The sequence below is a fragment of the Notolepis coatsorum genome (genome assembly GCF_963971535.1).
Source record: "Notolepis coatsorum genome assembly, contig: SCAFFOLD_476, whole genome shotgun sequence".
Taxonomy (NCBI): Eukaryota; Metazoa; Chordata; class Actinopteri; order Aulopiformes; family Paralepididae; genus Notolepis; species Notolepis coatsorum.
The window spans coordinates 35,960-55,583 of record NW_028168938.1 but is presented as its reverse complement, the minus strand read 5'-3'; the positions used below and the strand labels follow the sequence as shown (position 1 = coordinate 55,583).

General features: G+C 46.4%; 1 protein-coding gene across 1 annotated transcript in view; it reads right to left on the bottom strand.

Moving 5' to 3' along the window:
• LOC311248823 (ferroxidase HEPHL1-like) overlaps positions 1-19,624 on the bottom strand; it is a 91,163-nt gene that overhangs the window by 54,655 nt on the left and 16,884 nt on the right. Inside the window, exon 2 of the mRNA XM_084339646.1 lies at positions 9,102-9,346. Coding sequence (XP_084195772.1) covers positions 9,102-9,346 — 245 coding nt within the window. The remainder of the gene's footprint in view (positions 1-9,101; positions 9,347-19,624) is intronic.

The following is a 19,624-nucleotide window of genomic DNA, read 5'->3' as shown; positions in this document are numbered from 1 at the left end:
TAAACCTACATTTACTTATTTTTAATACAACTTCTATAAACCTACATTGACAGATTTTCAATACAACTTCTATAAACCTACATTTACTTATTTTTAATACAACTTCTATAAACCTACATTGACAGATTTTCAATACAACTTCTATAAACCTACATTGACAGATTTTCAATACAACTTCTATAAACCTACATTGACTTATTCTAGAGTTCTAGAGCCCTTCTATAGACCTTTTCTAACTTGACAACATACACATTCTAAATAGGCCCCTCTGTATTACCTGTTGCAAATTGTTAAAATAGTTGACAGGAAATAAACAGGGGCAAAAGCTGTTCCCCTAGCAACGGAATAGCAACAGAATACTTCTGAAAAGGTCTATAAGTCTACATTGACTTAAATCAAATCAAATCAAATTTATTTATAGGGCCCGACAACACACGTTAATGTCCCCATGGGCCGTACAGGTCTTCTTTAAACAAGAAGAAAACATAACAATAAGTCAAGAACAGAACAAGAACACCATAAGGTCCAAACATTTTTAGATGAATGCAAATAAATGAAAGAATGCAAGCACTCCCAGACATACCCCACGCGAAGGTAAGGACAAACTCACTAAAACCTAACAATAGGGAAAAAAGCTCCACAGGCAGTGTGGCGGAGAGAAACCTTAGAAGGGCCATTCAAGGGGGGATCTCCCTTCTTAGATGTTGGTGATAGTAGTGTTGCAGACGGACAGTTGGTAAGCATGCACTCATGTGTGTAGTGAAACACAGATGAGTGCATGCAATAGCAACTGTACATTTTGAAAGATTAAAGATAGAGCTAATAGCGATAGCAACTGAACATTTTGAAAGATTAAAGATAGAGTTGATAGCGGATCTATTTGAGGCACAGGGGCGGCGCAAAGAGGGTCACGTCCTCCCCGTCTTAGTCACGGGACATTCAACACTCCGGTCGTTGCTCAGGGACAGCCGGAGACAGGGAGATAGGGGGTGGCGCAGAGAGAGTCGCAAACTCCCCGACATCATCGCGGGACATCCGGCACTCCGGTCACCACTACGAGACCTCCGGAGACAGGGGGGCACGCAGAGGGGGTCGCAATCTCCCGGCCTTCGACACGGGACTTATTTTGGGTATACGTTCTATAATCCAACATTAACTTATTCTGGACATGAGTTATATAAACATAAATGGACTCAGGGTTAGAAATTAACGGGGGCTTGGGGCAAAATGCACTCGAAAATTTACCAAATGCCCTCGAAAATCAGTTAAGAGGGGCAAGAAAAGCCCCAGACAAGTCAAGAGTTTTATTTGTCACGGCATACAAGTATACAATGAAATGCGGGTGGTCTTGCCCGCAACGATGTGCAATACAGTGGTACAACATGTAATAGAATCCAATAAAAAACAACATTGTGCAATAAACAGGTAACAGGTAACAGGTAACATGGTGGGACATCTCGGTATCTGTACATAGTTATTTACAGGGCATATAGGACATGCTAGGTAGCTTAGGTAGTGCAATACACTGTTACTGTTGTTATACTAATATTAAAGTGACCTTTCCTTTTTGGCCATAAGTGTGGCCGTGTGCGGCATGAGTGTGTGTCTGCTCATGTTAAAGTGTTAAAGTGGCTGCTGGTGTGTGAGCGTGCACAGCGTGCGTGTCGTGTGTGTGCTCATGTGTGCTTGTGTGTGGATAGATCAGTGTTCTGTGGCACTCAGTGTTCATTGTTCAAGGCTCTGATGGCCTGGGGGAAGAAGCTGAGCCTAAGCCTCTCTGTCCTAGTAGCTGGGGTTCGCAGGCGTCTGCCTGACCTCAGCAGCTGGAACAGGCTGTTATTGGGGTGGTGGGGGTCTTTCATTATTCTGCAGGCTCTGGATTTGCACCTCTTGTTGTATAAAACCTGCAGGGGAGGTAGTGCAATACCCGTGGTACGCTCGGCTGAGCGCACCACTCTCTGTAGGGCCTTCTTGTCCTGTGCCGTGCTGTTTCCATACCAGGCAGTGATGTTTCCAGTCAAGATGCTCTCTACAGCTCTGGAGTAGAAGGACTGGAGTATCTTCCCCGATACTCTGAACTTCCTTAACTGTCTCAGGTGGTAGAGGCGCTGCTTCGCCTTTTTTACAACTGTATCTATGTGTGTTGACCATGTCAGATCCTCTGAGATGTGGACCCCCAGGTACTTAAAGCTGCTCACCCTGTCCACGGTAGCCCCGTTTATCATCAGTGGTGTGTGTGTCTCCTGCTGTCCTCTCCTATAATACACGATCAGCTCCTTGGTTTTACCAATGTTCAGGAGCAGGCTGTTGTCCTGGCACCAGCGTTCCAGTACCTCAACCTCCTCCCGGTAGGCCTTATCGTCGTTGTCCGAGATCAGCCCCACCACCACTGTGTCGTCTGCAAACTTCACTATGGAGTTGGAGCTGAACTTGGCCACACAATCGTGTGTGTAGAGTGAGTACAGCAGGGGGCTCAGAACACAGCCCTGGGGGGACCCGATGCTCAGGGTGATGGTGTTGGAGGTCTGACCCCCCACCCTGACCGCCTGGGGTCTTTCACTCAGAAAGTCCAGTACCCAGGCGCTCAGGGCGGAGCTTAGACCCAGCTCGATCAGCTTGTCCACCAGTCTGGTGGGGACTATGGTGTTGAACGCTGAGCTGTAGTCAATGAACAACAGTCTCACATAGCCCCCCTTCTGTCGGTCAAGGTGAGAGAGGGTGCTGTGCAGTACCTGGGAGACCGCGTCGTCAGTGGACCTGTTTGTCCTGTATGCAAATTGCATAGGGTCCATATCACTGGGGAGGGAGGCACAAATGTGGTCATTGACCAGCCTCTCGAAACATTTCATGACCACAGAGGTGAGTGCCACCGGTCTGTAGTCATTGAGACATGTTGGGGAGGGTTTCTTCGGTACAGGGATGATGGTAGACATCTTGAAGCAGGCAGGGACCACTGACTCCGCCAGGGATTGATTAAATATGGCGGTGAACACCGGGGCTAGCTGGTTGGCACAGGACTTAAGTATGCGTCCTGTTATACCATCTGGGCCTGCCGCTTTCCTGGTGTTCACCTGCATAAATGCTCTTCTCACACTGTGTTCCGACAACGAGAGAGCGTCCCCGCCCCCCGCGGTTGCCCCCCCCCCCCCTCCACAACAGCCGGCGCGCCAGTGACGTCACTAGCCGGAGAGCTAGCAGCGCCACTGTCTACACCAAACCGAGCGTAGAAAGAGTTGAGTTTGTCCGCGAGAGAGGCGTCGTCGCTCCCCATTGAGGGGGCGCTGACTTTGTAGTCAGTTATTGTCTTCAGTCCCCGCCATAAGCCTCTTGTGTCGTTTTGTGCCATTTGTGTCTCCAGTTTATCAGCATATGTCCTCTTAGCAAGTTTAACAGCCTTGCGCAGAGTATAGACTGAAGCCTTATACTCCTCCATGTTTCCTGACTCTCTGCCCAGGTTGTAAGCAGTGGTGCGAGAGTTCAGAGCTGCTCTAATAGTACTGTCCACCCACGGTTTCTGGTTTGTGAAAACCCGCACCTTTTTCGTGGGGACAATACTATCAGCTATTGTTGTAATGTAGCTCACCACGGTGTCTGCGAGCTCGCTGACGTCACTGGCGCTACCTTGGAACATATTCCAATCCGTGTCTGCGAGCACGTCCTGGAGCGTGGCCTCTGATTCGTCAGTCAATTTTTTTGTCTTACGTGACACAACGGCGTCACGTGATCTTTGTTTGTAGGCAGGGAATAACAAGATGGAGTCGTGATCGCTCGAGCTTGTAGACCCCGTCAATGGCAGTGCCGCTACCGCCTTGTAGCCGGCTCTGAACGGGGTATAACAGTGGTCGAGTGTGTTCCTCCCTCTCGTGGAGCAGGCGATGTGCTGAAAAAAGCACGGCATCACTTTCTTCAGATTCGCCTGGTTGAAATCACCAGCCACGATCGTCGCCGCGTCTGGGTGTTTGATCTGGTGTTTATTGAGGTGATCATGTAGTTCCACCAGCGCTTTGCCAGTATTCGCCTGTGGGGGGATATATACGGCGGTCATGATGACCGCGGTAAACTCCCGGGGGAGGTGGAACGGGCGGCACAGGATCGAAAGATGTTCCATGTCTGGGGAGCATGAGTTCGAGAGAACATGTACCTCTTTGGGATTAACCCAGACATTGTTCGTGAGGAGGCAGACCCCACCGCCGACGCTCTTTCCAGAGGCTGCCGTGCGGTCTGCACGTAGTACGGTGAAGGCGTCCGAGGGAGAGACGCTGTTGTCCGGAGTCGCTGACTTGAGCCATGTTTCCGTGAAACACATGATGTTGATGTCTCTCATCTCCCGTTGGAAGCGGACCCTCGCCCTCAAGTCATCCATCCTACCCTCCAACGAACGTGCATTCGCCAGAAAGATGGATGGAATTGCTGGGCGGTAAGCAGCTCTTTTTAATCTCAGCCTGATACCTCCTCGTCTCCCTCTGTGCCTCTTCTTGCCGTTTCCTTTGTTCTTTTCTTTGTTGCCGTTCTCCCGTCTGATCTCTGTTGGCCATTCTAGGCATAAAGTGTCTCCAAACTCCTCTTTGAGCCCGGGGTTTATGTCCATAAGTGTCTGGCGGTCGTATGACGTACCCGCCAGTGTTGCTTTAATAAAAAAAGTAGAAAAAACAAACATAATAGCTAAAAGTGTGTACATCGTCGCGGAGCTAAACCAGAGGCGACTAACCGGGGTCGCGCCAAAAGTTTGACAGTTTACTAATTATATATATAATTATATATATGCTCTACAGTGCGAGCATTTCACTCGTATTTGCCCCTAATAATATGTGTGTGTGCGAACCGGAAAAATCATTTACTTGCAGTGTGCGAGTGAAGATTACAAGCTCCGCTGTTGATAGTTCAGAAACTACAAGTCCCACATTCCACAAGGCGCATAAACGTCCAATCACAGTTGAGTTTCCTGCGGTGACGCGGCTGGTTTCACGAGAGAAATGAAACGATAAACACAGTACACGCTGGAACAGAAAGTCACCAAGTTATACATTCAGAATTTTTCTAACCCTGAATGGACTTATTATGGATGGAGGTTCTATGACGTATTCTGGATGTAAGTTTGATAGACCTACATTGACTGGATATAAGCTCTAAATGTTTTTCAAATCAACATATTATTTTCTTCTTTGTGTCTCATCTCCACTCATATTCCAACCTCAGTGTGTGTACTTATTTATGCTCTAAAACACATTAATGACCTCATACAGTATAGACATCTCCAGATACACTAGTGACCTCTGAGTTCTTTGAGTCACCTGACATGGCTATTGTATGACTTCTGTCACAGTTCCTATGGCCCCTCTCTCTCTCTCTCTCTCTCTCTCTCTCCCTCTCTCTCTCTCTCTCTCTCTCTCTCTCTCTCTGTCAGTACAGGTGTGCTGCTGTCAGCGGACCACGTCTGTGGGCCAATTACATCAGGGATAAGTCCCCACCCCAGATGTCATGAGGCTGCCAGATCGTAACTTCGTATTTCCCAGTTAGTCGTGTTATTCTGCTCTCTCTCGTCTTGTTCTTTAGTCCATTGTGCTTCGACCGTGTCTAACCCTTGTTCTCATCCTTCCCTGCAGTCCTACCTGGCTCTTCACCCTGTTCTCTGGCTCCTGACAAGAAGTCCTCTGACGCCTGCCTGCCTGACGACTCTCTGTGCCCTACTCCCGGAACGTATGAGGACCTGCACCCGCTTTGATCCCTGCCTGGCTGACTATCGCGTACCCGTGTATCGACCCCTGCCTGTCTGACTCTCCTGTCCCGCGCACACCCCTGGACTGTATGAGTGCACCCCCCGTTTTATGTTCCATGTTCGTGCATCATCTTTGTTATGCTGCGCAAGTAAAAGCCCTTTTCACTGTCACTATCGCTTCCTGCCTCGTTCCTCTTTTGTCCAGCGATTGAGCCCTACACACTCCTCCTAACAACCCCACCTCAACACCCCTGCCTGAATACCTGACCATTCTATATTTATTAAATATACCCAAACTGGGTTTTTACAAGATCTGTCTGCCGAGTCTCATTATCTGCATATTGGGTTCAGTACGTCAAACCGTGACAACTTCCCCAGATCTATTGTATGACTTCCAGCCTCTCTATGTGCCTGTTAGTCTGTGTGTTACTTTGCGTGTGTTAGTAGTTAATTAGTAGTGTGTGTTACTTAATGTATGTCTGTCTGCCTGTTTGCCTACATGTTGTCCCTGTCTTGCCTTGTTCTGTCTCAGCATTTTTCTTTCCTGTATTCTGTATTATATTCTCCCATCCTATTCTGTATTTCCCCCCACTTTGCCAATAGCAAATTATGTATTTTATAGCCTTAACCACTTAAATTTTTTATTTTTTTTTAACTATGCTGTTATATTCAAATACTGTTTTAATTATGCTTATCTATTCTATTTTTACCTGGCATTTAACATCTTGGCTAGAGACTACAGTTGAGAACTAGCTACCCAGCCAACACCAGCATTATTTACAGTGGTGGTACTCTGTCATTACTGTTGAATAATGTGCACTGTCCCTACTCAAATAAACGTAATAAACTAAACTAAACTAAACTGTGCGTGTAGAAAGTGGCAACATTTGGTTTATGATTTGAAAATACAAAGCGGCTTAAGACAGAATTAGCTGCTTTATTACCGTAATTCCTCTAATAGTAACCCCGGCTTGTATTTGTTTCAACTGTAGCGGGTACCAGGCTTGTATTAGGAGGAGGCCTGTATAAGAGGGAGGCCTATATTTCAAATTTTCAAATGGATCATAATGAATAAATCAACATTTTGTGTCAGTTTGAACCCAGTAAAATGTACTGGGTTCATTTATTGAAACCAAGTACTGTATGAAATAGTAAACAGTGCAATTACAGGTGGTCACTGGTCATTTCAAAGTGAAATCAAGTAACTAGCTCAGTATGCAGCTCAGTATATTAGTAACCCGGCTTGTATTAGGAGGCCGGCTTATAATTGCTTAGCTCAAGAGCGCACCCGGCCATTAATAGAGACCCGGCTTGTATTTGAGACCCGGTTACTATTAGAGGAATTACGGTATGTAGTGTTCTTATAAGAGCATCCCTCCAAGAGTCTGTTTAAACATTTGATTGACAGTTAGAATATACACCCAGGATGACTCACTTCATTCTCTGCAATGAGCCAAGAGGGTCACCATTAATCTTTCTGTTTCAAAAAGGAAACAGATGCAAGCCTGGAATTTCCCAGAGCAGCAGGCAGGCCGGCATCTCACAGAGGTGGGAGGGAGTTATGTAACACAGTGTCCGAGAACTACTGTGACTGGAACTGACAGCTCATGCTTTATACAACCAACATGTGAAATGACCTAAAGTGACTCTTTCCTGAGAGTTTTATCAATCGTTTTCTCTCTCCAAAACGCCAACTCCACATCCTGTTATTCCAGTCAGTCTGGCAGCGGCGCAGATTGTATTTCCCCTCACAAGGTCAGGCGAGGCAACAGAAGTGAGAGCCGCACAACATAACATTGATGTCATATGGTCAATAGACACAGCAATTATACTTGTCCGTCCGCACTAAATCAAATGCGAAAGAGGAAAGGCAGCGTTTCACGTAGCATTTCGACTAGTGTTGGTTGTCGCCTGCCCAGGGACTACAGATGAGAACAGGCTTTGTAGCTATAGGCTGGGGCAATGTAATGTTGTGCCTTGTCTCTGACAAATAAACAAACAAATAAATACATATTCATCTATTTGTAGCGGCCCAGCATTCAAATTCAGAGAGACCCACCACAAATAGATTTCTCAAAGTCACACGGTGACATCACTTGTCTTGTATAGCAGGAGCAGTCTTTTCCATTGCTGTTTATGTGTATATTGCCTACCCCTAGTCCAGAAGCGTAGCAAGACATGCTGGGCCCTGTGCATGTGACATATCTCTGGGCACCCCTCCCCTCCCAAGCCATGACTCATATGCACCTTTTCGTAAAAACCTTTTTACATGGGGGGGAGCTCCAGTAGCTCACCGCGTACCTCGAACGCTATTTCGGCGTCGGGGACAACCGTGCGCGTCACGGATCTGGGGTAGCGAGTTCGACTCCCGGACTAGCCGTATTTTCTCAGAGTGTCTTTCCCCCCATCTATACCCCCATTCAACCTGTTTCTGTCGGTCATGCTTGACCAGGAAAAAGCGATAAACGCGAAAAGAACCAGCTGACTGGTCAAAGTTTAAAAAAAAAAAAAAACCTTTTTACAAATATTTTAGTCCAGACCATCTGAGCCCCCCCCTAGTCAGTTCTACTAGCTCTACCAAACGAACACCTTCCACTGCCGATGTTTCTGGAATTATGTATTTTTTTTTTTTTATCCACTTTTTCTCCCATTTTCTATATTTTCTCCCATCCTAATTTCGTATCATCCAATTCAACCCTCCCCTGTCACGAACGCTGTTTCTTGCCTCCCACAAGCCGGCTGCAATGTGGACTAAGTCATACATAGCACAAGTCCCCTCCGGTATTTGAGGTAACAGCAGTCGCATCTTTTCACCTGCGCAGCTCGATCTCTCAGTGGCGAGGAGTAACGCGTGGGAGGCTCACGCTGCCCCCGACACTTCCTGATTCTACTGCGCAGGCGCACCAACCGACCTGTAGGAGTCGCTGTCCACAACGCCCGATCCCCACCCATCAGTTTCCCACCCCCTAATACGGCCAATGTGTATTAGTACGGACGACCAGCTAAACTGAAAGCAATGTGGAGCGCTGGGCTCGAACAGGCGAGCCCAGCGTCTCCGCATTCGTGGCGAGCGCCTTGCCCACTACGCCACGTAGCCGCCCTGGAATTATGTATTTTGTAAACATTTTCAAAAGTCTGAAGCTGTTTGGGCGCCTCAGTGGCGCACCACCAGCGTACTCGCAGCGGCCTGGGTTCGAATCCGGCCCAGGACTTGTGTTGCATGTCCTCCCCCATCTCTTCACCCAATTTCCTCTCTGACTGTCCTATCAGACAATAAAGCATAAATAATAATAAAATATATCTAAAAAAAAAAAAAAAATCTGAAGCTGTTCATGAACTAACATTGTGTGTTTGATATAGTGTGCATAACATGACATGGTGGTACCCTCTGCATCCTTGCTGTAGAAGACTCCGTGTGGATGCATGGTGTAGTTCCTGGAGGCGAAGTTCTTCAGGTGGATCACTATGACATCATCAACTTCTCCCTGCAGGATGGGCCCCAGGAAGCCCAACCAGGCAGGCCTGGGCTCCGGGACGCTGTAAGAGGCGTCTGTGAACTGTCGGAACATCGCCTTCTTGTACACACTGCCAATACGGTGGCGCCCTCTTTTCAGGAACTCCGACGCAGCCCTGACACAGAGATGGAGAGAGAGAGAGAGAGAGAGAGAGAGAGAGAGAGAGAGAGAGAGAGAGAGAGAGAGAGAGAGAGAGAGAGAACATGTGAGAGACAGAGATAGAGGGGGGGGGGGGGGCATCCCCACAGCTACAGCACCTTAGAGGCAAATTCAGAAAACTCCCACCTGTTTTCTACCCAGAAAAAAAACTCTTCCTCATTTGACATTCAGCTGTGTTTGCAACAGTGCACTTTACACATTACTTTACACACTGGAAAGAGAGATGGGATCAGTAATGTCATTACAGGATAAATAGGTAGCCTCTAGGTGGCGGTATATACACATGGGAACAGTTTGTTTTCTCAACACGCATTGTAGAGGAAGAGGAGTAGGGTACATCAGACGGGGACATGAACCTCTGGGTGATTCCAGAAACTAAGAGGTAATTACTTCTGGGACTTGATAGTTGAAGTGGACAGACTATAGAATTAGAGAATCTTCATCCGCATTTTGATAAGGGTTAATTTACTCATTGGTCCACCTTTTATGTAGTTTGATCAGTTACCACGTTAGAGACCACCAGACGGTTAGGTTGCACATCCATGAACAAGAGCAGATCTTAGTTGGCCTTACTCATAAAACCCACCTTACCCCTGCACATTTTGACAACCTAGGATGGCTTAAGGGATCCGCACACGGAGGGCGATTTTAGCCAAGCGACCGACTTTTTTTGCGAGCCGACCGACAGAATTGTATCGCTTCCTTTTTATGAATGAGAGAACCCACACGGCAAGAGATTTTGAAGCGACGATCGCGCAGCAACTTCTGTCGCCTGGCAAAAAATCGCCTCGATCCTATTTTTTGAGGCGACACAGAAAGGACAATGAGGAAATAACATGACTTCTACTGGTGTATCATTTGTACACCATTAATGTATCAATACATTCATTGATCAATAACCTACATATTATTACCATGCTACTTATGTTAATTATTATTAACAGGAACAATTTAAATAAATAACGTTAGTTGGACAAGCTATAGTGGCCGCTTGTCATTAACTAATAAATGAACAATGCGCCACAATGCACCTACTAGTGTTTTTATACTCGGGTAACAAAAGAAGTTGTGGATGTTGACAGAGTTTAATGTCCAGGCTGCGGCTGATGTAGTTTATACGGTTTATTGTCCAAAGAAAATGATGGTTGAGAACAGAACAGCGTCTTCCGTGAAAAAACGTTCTCTCTCAGCTGCATAACATTACTTGTCCAATCGGTGGTAGTGAACGTATTGTAGCGATCAGGCATGCAGTAATGTCAGGAAGAATGAGGAGAGGTTCAGGTTGTATTCGTATATATGGTGGTTTAATTCCAGCTCAATATGGGTTTTACAGGTTAATATTCCCTCGTAGAGCACAACACAGCCATAGATATATATAGAACACCACAGCTACCACAGCTACCTGCTTCACGATAACCTAACATCCGGTCCGTCCTCCTACATCTCCCTCCGGGGGGAAACAAGTAATAACCACACCCCCAGCTAAACAGAGCGACACATTATTATACCTGTGAACTGTCGGTCGGCTCTGGTGTGGGGGGCCAGGCGATTGTCGTTGAGCGACAGACGATCGCATCGCCAGGCGACGTTGGTCGCTCGCCGTGTGCAGACCACTTTAGAGTAGACGACAGAGTACAACAACTTGCAATGGGCCTGGTCTACAAGATACACTACACCACTGGGATACCCATGTACATGTCAAAATACTTCCCAAAGGTCAGTGAATTCCACGACCACAACACCAGAGGGAGTTCCACAAATCATGTTCAACCCAGATTCGGCTCAAACAAAGGACTAAACACGTTTCGCAATTATGCCACAATAATGTGGTACGCCCTACCCACAACATGAAGGAATGTGAATCCCTACCCTCCTTCAAAACCGCTCTCAAAGAGCACCTACGGGAGACTGCAATTAGAAACTGGCCCCTGTAAATGTCCAAATCCCCCCCCCCCCCCACCAATGTACAGTTTATTCCCCTTCGGATGTATATATTTTTTATGATCTTTTTTTACTACACAGTTCTGTATATCTGTATGTCTTGTATGTCATAAATGTCCTGATTAATTGAAAATGGGGGACCCCGATGTAAACAAGACAAAAGTATTTTTCTGGTCTTAGCAGTTGTTTGTATTGAGCCGTACTGTATTGTACCCATTATTTTTTTTTCCTACCCACTTTTTCTCCTTATTTTCTATTTTTCCTCCCATCCCAATTTCGCTGTTTCCAATTCTCCCCTCCCCTGTCTTGAACGTTGCTCGCATATGCCCCCCACTGGTCGGTTGTAGGGAGGATAGAAGCATCACGCGTCCCCTCCGGTACACGAGGAGGCAGCCTGTCACATCTTTTCACCTGCCAGCGCGGACTCTCATTGGCGAGGTGTAACGTGTGGGAGGCTCACACTACCCCCGCCATTTCCTGTCTCTGCTGTGCAGGCGTCCCCCAACCGACCTGTAGGAGACGCTGTCCACACCGTCCAGATTACCACCCATCGACTTCCACCCACTGACTCTGCCAATTGAGCCAGTATGACGGCCGGCCCAAGCCAGAGGCAACGCCGACAGCCAGATTTGAACCCGGTGTCTCTTGCGTTGGTGACGAGCGCAATGTCCGCTGCGCCACCCAGCCGCCCTGTATTGTACCCATTCTGTAATCTGTTAATAAAGTTTTGAATCAATCAAAGTTGGCCTGTGTGACCCTGCCTTGGGGGGAAATTCCTGTGTCTTTTTCTGAGAAACACAGAAACAAGGCAATCTCTGTGGGTCATCTTCACCATCTGGTGTGGACATCAGTTCAGGTTGTATTTTATGACTCTACATAATGCAGTATTTATGCTGAAGGTGTGGCAATTCCTCCTAACAACTTTTCTATAAAGACCTAGCTGGGACAGTAAAAACAATAAAAAATCTACCCAATTTTTATTTTATTTAAGCGAGCGCTCATTGGCACACGTGCTAGTCCAATGAATAGGCAAAGTTTTTGTGTTCTGTGTATAACTGATATGGTGAGATAATAATTGAAAATAGAAAATAATTATTAACCGAGGCGATATAGCCATTGTTTCGTTGGAAAGTACCAGACACTTCCAGCTAATTGTCATGGGACCTTGTGGTTTATCACAGAAGACCAATGACTCATGTTCAACTGAAAAACAGTGTTGAAATTTCTGATCAAGCAATAAGTACAGTAGGTTTCTCCCCAAAAGACAGAATAAACAGTGGTTGGAGGACTTAAAGATGATGAGTGTTGTTGGATTAGGGATGGACACGAGTAAATGTTTTCACAGATTGTAAACTCGCATGAAATAGTACTTGAGTAGTGCTCGACTAAGTGTTTAGGGAAATCTATTTTTAGAACGCATCTTAAAGAGTATGGCAGCAACAATAACGAGATAACAAGTCACACTTGTGATGATTGTGGACTTTAGGAGGTTGGGGGTCAGGGACTACAGCCCCCTCAGCATCGACGGGGCACTGGTTGAGAGAGTGAACAGTTTTAAGTACCTCGGAGTCCACATATCCGAGGACTTGACATGGACCACACACATTGACAGTGTTATCAAGAAGACACGACAACGCCTCTACTTCCTTAGGTGCTTAAGGAAGTTCAACGTGAGTCAGAAGATCCTCAAGAACTTCTACTCATGCACAATAGAGAGCATCCTGACTGGCAATATCACCTCCTGGTTTGGGAATAGCAAAGACCGCAGCAGACTACAGAGAGTGGCCCGTTCAGCCGAACGCACAATTGGAGGGGGGCTTCCCACTCTCCAAGGCATTTACAACAAGTGGTGCATGGGCAAGGCTAAGAGAATAATCAAATACTCCAGCCACCCAAACAACTGCCTCTTTGAACTGCTGCGGTCAGGCAAGAGATACGGGAGTCTCATGGCAAGCACAGAGAGACTCAGAAGGAGCTTCTATCCCCAGGCCATCAGGATGCTCAATGAACAATGAACAATAAGCAAACCATCAACACACCCACAGTGCACATATACACTCACTTAAATAAACAACACACTGTAGCACCCACTTTACCACTTTAGACACACTTTACACTTTATATTTATATTTATATTATTGGTAAGGAAATTGCACATCATTCTCATTCCTTATTGCACCTCCTTATTGCACCTCACCACTACAAGGTGGCACCACAAGCTAAGCTATACCTCACTTTTTTGTACCAGCTGTACATACTGTATATATAGATACTAAGGCTGAGCCCGAACGTTCGAACGTTCGTTCGTTACGCTGACATTCGGACTTTAATTAATAGGTTCGAACGTTCGGTGAAAAAAAAATAAAGGATGCGCACGGGGTTGAGGTGATGTGAATGCGAGGCGCTCGGCTCAACCAGTATGGTCTGCCGGGCTGCAGCGGGATACTATTTCTCAACCAGAGCTCTATTTTGATTGACAGGCGATTCTGCCAATTACGTCACACCGCTTGCACCCGCCTCTGCTGTTACCACCAATCGGCAAGCCTCAACAGACTTACCGTAGCTACCGGGGACTCCCCGCCGAGGAAGTAATCGGTAACAAGGTTTCCGTAGGTGAACCTGCAGAAGGATCATTATTAATGAATACCATCCTTTTTCGGCCACGGAGCGCGAGCTTCATGGCGGGAGGTGGTTGCGTTGGAAACAACAGCAGGCGCACGGTGGACAGACCCGTCCACCGTCTACCTCGGAACGGTGGTAGGGCGGACGGGCGGCAGGCGTGTTGGGAGCCCGGCCGTTCTGAGGTAGACGGTGGACGGGTCTGTTGAGCCGAGGCGTGCGCCTCTCCTCCCGGCTCCCCTCCCCGTCGACCAAGAGTGAATACCTGTTATTGAACGTGTAACACTAACTATATAAGTTAACGTTAATGCCACAAAACTAATGCATTTGTTTATCTAGCCCCTTACGTGACTGCAAGGGCTATTGTTTATCATACTTTGATTCAGTAGCTTGTTTATTTTCTTCTGAGTGCTTTGTTTAATTACATGTTTACATGAACAGCCACCACTGTAAACAACATGTTTTTCACCAATAGACTATGCAATGCCGCCCTCCGTAGGATCTATAATAATACAATAAAAAAAAAATTATTATTAAAAAAATGAAAAAAAAAAAATTTATTAAAAAAAAAAATTATTAAAAAATTTAAAAAAACGAACATTCGAACGTTCGTTCGATAAACCCTGGCGAACGTTCGAACCCTAAAAACAGGGTTCGGGCTCAGCCTTAATAGATACACTGAACAATTTTGTTGTTTACACTTGTTTACGTACTTGACTTCTTGGCTTTCTGTTTTATACTTATTATACTTATTTTATACTATCTTGTTATTATCTAGCACACTCTCAGGAGCAACACAGAAAGAAACATTTCATGCAAAGTATTCTGTATTCTGTATGACAACTAATAAAGAAACTTGAACACACGCACAAACATACATACGCTACCGATAATTTTTTACGTTTCACTCTGCGGACATAACAATGCACAGCAATATACACAATGCTTAATTTGTATTGTCAGTCAAAAGGGTCAGTTACCATTTGTAATAATTACATTACCATCACTCTGTCTGCAGCAGGTCTTTCTGCTCATGGAACAGCATGTCCATATCAATAGTCTATGAACGCTATGCAATGTGGGCGACATGTTGTTGGCACAATTTGGAAATGCACAAACACAAACCACTGTTTTTATCTTTTAGATAATGCTAAACTAGCTGTATTCCAAATTCCAATGCAACAAACTTTTCGCCGTATTCTGAGACACAATCCTGCTTTTGTCCCTAAAAAAAATTACAAGCTCTTTTCGCTCCAGGGACATGTCCTGAAGGGTTCCATTCTAATGATGAGGAGAAGAGTATGCATTGGGGTTTAACGGGGGTTGTACTGATCAGGGCTATGCAATGCCTTTGCCCTATTGTCCAATAGTTGAAGCAAGACGTGCAGCCAGTATGATATATAACAAAGGTTATATATTATAACGAAGGTTATTCTATAACCCTAGTTATATGAGTGATAGCGAGCGCTTTGCTCTATTGGAACTGTCCCTTTAATCATAACCTAAATTAAAGCTTTCACCTCGTGTACCCGCCCACCTGCCTGACCACTCCCACATAAATGGGAGCACCCACCTCCTGTTATAATAAACATAGGGGGGGTGGTTGTCTCCCCGGTGTGTTGGTAGCAGAGTCGACTCTCAGGTTGAGCCCGGGTCTGACCCCGGCTGCCCGAGAGTATGCCCCCGCATCTTTCATGACGTCTGCCAATTGTGTCAAACTCTTTCTCTGAACCTCGACCCCGCGGAATTTATAAATTGGCGGGGTCAGGGTTTGTGGAGATTGTGACATGGTGCACAGCATACCGGAACACTCTTTCCGCCGGGATACTGTTCTTACAGTAAGCCCCTTAGGCGCCTGTCTAGTCCGCAGTGCTCCGGGCGCAGGTCGAGTTCTACTCTTGGGACCTGTCGGCCTGGATTGAGGGATCAACCTTGGAGGGTTGTCTCCCCGGCGCGCCGGCTGGCCCCAGGTTGTGGGGGGGGAAGCCTCCTTGGGAGCGCTTCGGAGCGGCGTGCCAAGGGGAGAAGGGCCTTCACCTGGTTTAGGCCCTGTCCGATACGCTGGTGATGTGGGGGGTGGTGTCACCAGTGACCGTCTGGTGGGGTCTCATTGCCACGGCCTCATAGACCTCACCTGGCCCCTTTTTTCAGGGGGTCCTAGCCCCGGGGTGGCCTGAGGCTGGGACCTCCTCTGCGCTCCGCTGCTACGGCCTTGCCGCAGGGTTGGGGTTTTGACTCCGACCCCGCGATGTTGGGGGCTGTGATGGGGTTTTTGCTCACGTCCGTTCCCTGGTGGCGTGTGGGATGCGCGTCTGAGTAGTCGCGGGCCCTTCTAAACAAAGGTAAGTCCCACGGTCTGCTCACCCTGTGCCTTTGATGCGCTAAACCCTCTTCGCACAGTCGGGTCCGATCCCCCTCCTGTCCCTCGCTAGGGGGTGCGGGGGGGCCCGGATCCTCCCCGGTTCTGATGGTTGTAGGGGACCTCAGCGGGTGCATCTGTCTGGCTTATGCTCTGCTCAGCTCTTGTATTCCAATAGAGCAAAGCGTAAGCTATAACGAAGGTTATTCTATAACCCTAGTTATATGAGTGATAGCGAGCGCTTTGCTCTGACTCACTGAGGACCCCATGGTCTTCCGTTTCGGCAGTGAAAGACTGGGGAAGGAGCTGTTGTATGGCCATGACCCCGCTTTATAGGAGATAAAGCATATTCAATCATTGAAAAAACACCATGGGCCAGCGCTGATCGGTCTCGTAAGACCATACGCTGATTTCATAAACAGCGTATATGCTCGCAAAGAACCCGAGAACAGTGACGGCGAATTTCTAACAAGAAAGAGCCTCACAACGTTTCCCCTTGCTGTCTGGGACGAGCAGCAGGGAGCCGGTCTACAAGACACAGACACGGGTCCTCACATGACGAGCCTGGGAAAAACAACCGCGTGAATTCTGCTCCTTATGTAAGAGGGGAAGACAGCGGTTTTCCCAGAGAGACCTCAACGTGAGTAAACAATTGAAAAAGGTTCATGTAACACATTGGACCACGACTCTCTGAGGAGGAGGCTCTGAAAACTCTGAGGAGGCTCCCTCACTGAGAGGGAGGTTCTGAAACTCAGAGGAGGCTCTGAAACTCCCTGAGGAGGAGGCTCTGAACTCCCTGAGGAGGAGGCACTGACCCAATATACACTTAGGGAGCAGAGTAGAAGACAATTGTCCCTACTACATTGCATCACCTATCCTTTACAATGACAGTGGTCTGTAGCACAGGCCCTGTAACTCACGGACATGTCTCATGGCCAATAAGAAAACGCGCTTGTGCTTCAATGGCCTCTCGAGCCTGGGAATAAAAACGCGTAAATTCTGCTCATCATGTAAGAGGAGAAGACAGCGATTCTCCCAGAGAGACCACAACGTGAGTAAAAACAATTGAAAAAGGTTCATGTAACAATTGGACCAAGACTCTCTGAGGAGGAGACTCTGAAAACTCTGAGGAGGCTCTCACACTGAGAGGAAGGTTCTGAAACTCAGAGGAGGCTCTGAACTCCCTGAGGAGGAGACTCTGAAACTCCCTGAGGAGGAGACTCTGAAACTCCCTGAGGAGGAGGCTCTGACCCAATATACACTACTGGTAGGGAGCAGAGTAGAAGATAAATTGTCTCTACTGCATTGCATCACCTATCCTTTACAATGACAGCGGTCTGTAGCACAGGCCCTGTAACTCGTGGACATGTCTCTTGGCCAGCAAGAAAAAGCGCCTGTGACGTTTTCAAATGGCCGGGGGAAACCCGTGTCCCACCTATCCTGATTTGGTGTGGGAGACAGGAAACCCCCCCCCCCCCCTGTGACGAGAGAGAACGCCCTCGACAGGGAGACTGATAGGTAGAAAGGCACAACCTCTCGGCCAATCAGTTTCGTAAAGGATACATATAACTATATCCGGGAGGGGAGAGGTTTATTTTACCCACCACCTCACCCCTGATACGACGCCAAAAGAAAGCAGAGCCGTGACACCTGTGCATGGCACGCCAGATGAAGCACATACTTACCTGTAGAGTAAAAGCTTTACATCATGCACGCCAACCACAGCCAATAACCTCGTTTGTGTAAAAAAAAAACTTTATCTACGGCTCTGGCTTATGTGTGAAAACTTGCCACCCGTTATTTTTATCATTACCCTTAAGCAAAGAAAAAATATCAAGCTAAAGAGAGGGACTCAATGCCACTATGTACAACTCTGTAGAATAACACCCAGCCAGTTGTGGACTCAAGCCACGTTTCCTAAACGTTACATGAACACACACACAACTTCTCATCATACAATAAAAAAAACCAATTCACTTTTACTCATGTAAGAAGAACGCTGTTTTTAAGTAGAGAGAAAGACATAAGCCTTGGCCAAGTGCTATAACTTACAAGCCTTGCTAAAATAGCGACCAATAAAATTTTCAAAGAAAACTGCACACTCCAAGCAAGAAAATGCAACCCCAGCATTTGTAGCCGTGAGTTCACAATCATAGCACACGTTGTATCTCCCAAATGCAGTGAAGTAACACACGTTTTGTTAAACAAAGACATCGTTATTAACTAGGGCTGTCTTAAATACTTCGAAGCTTCGAAGCTTTGTTCGATGGCACAAGCTTCGAACATACAAAAAAGTTAAAAAAAAAAAAATGTACTTCGATTGTGTGTGTGTGTGTGTGTGTGTGTGTGTGTGTGTGTGTGTGTGTGTGTGTGTGTGTGTGTGTGTGTGTGTGTGTGTGTGTGCATGGGGCCATTGGGTGGGGCCGGGGGACAAATACATAGGAGGAAAGTAACCCAGCTGAGCACTGCCCAAATTATATCATCACTATTGCCTGTTTGAAGGATATCATCCTCAAACACATATACACCTACATGCCTTGTAGAATTCCACACATAAGAAAGAAAGATACTGGGATGAATAAACAAAATAGGAAATAAAATGTAGAAATGCATGCAATACATAAATAAATATGAATCTCCATATGAAATAGAACATTTAGATAAGGTGCTACTGAGATGTTTTGGTGAGTTCTTTGTTTTTTTGTGGAAGTAGCCCTTCTTAAAAATGCATGAACATTCACTGATAATTGGTCTGTAGTGGAGTCTACAAGGTCTACATTGCCGGACCATGTAGAATCCGGACCTTGTAGACTGACATAATTCTGTGCATAGTTTAGTCTACACAGGCCATATTTCAAATAATCAAAATCTTACTTCATTCATCTTAAACATTTGATTTGGGGGATTGGTAGTTCCCATGAAATCTGAAGTTGTTCAAACGACAACAGCGATCCACCTTGAATTAAATCACACAGCCGAGTGAAACCTTGTTGGCCGCGTCACAGTCACGAAAGGGGCTACTTAATTAATTAATCCAATCCACTTTATTTATAGAGCACATTTAAAAACAACAACGTTTACCAAAGTGCTGTACAAGTCCCACAACATAAGATACAAAATAAAATAAAAATAATTTTTTTTTTTCAAAGCTTCGATTGCCAAAAAACCTTCGAAGGTCAGCCCTATTATTAACCAAAAACATTCGGGAGGGGGAGGAAGGAAGAGTGGGGCATAGTCTAATGTCCTTACCTGACCCCCGGACGCAGGACGAATGGCCGCAACATGGTACAGGCCCGACGACATCTTCTGCCAGAG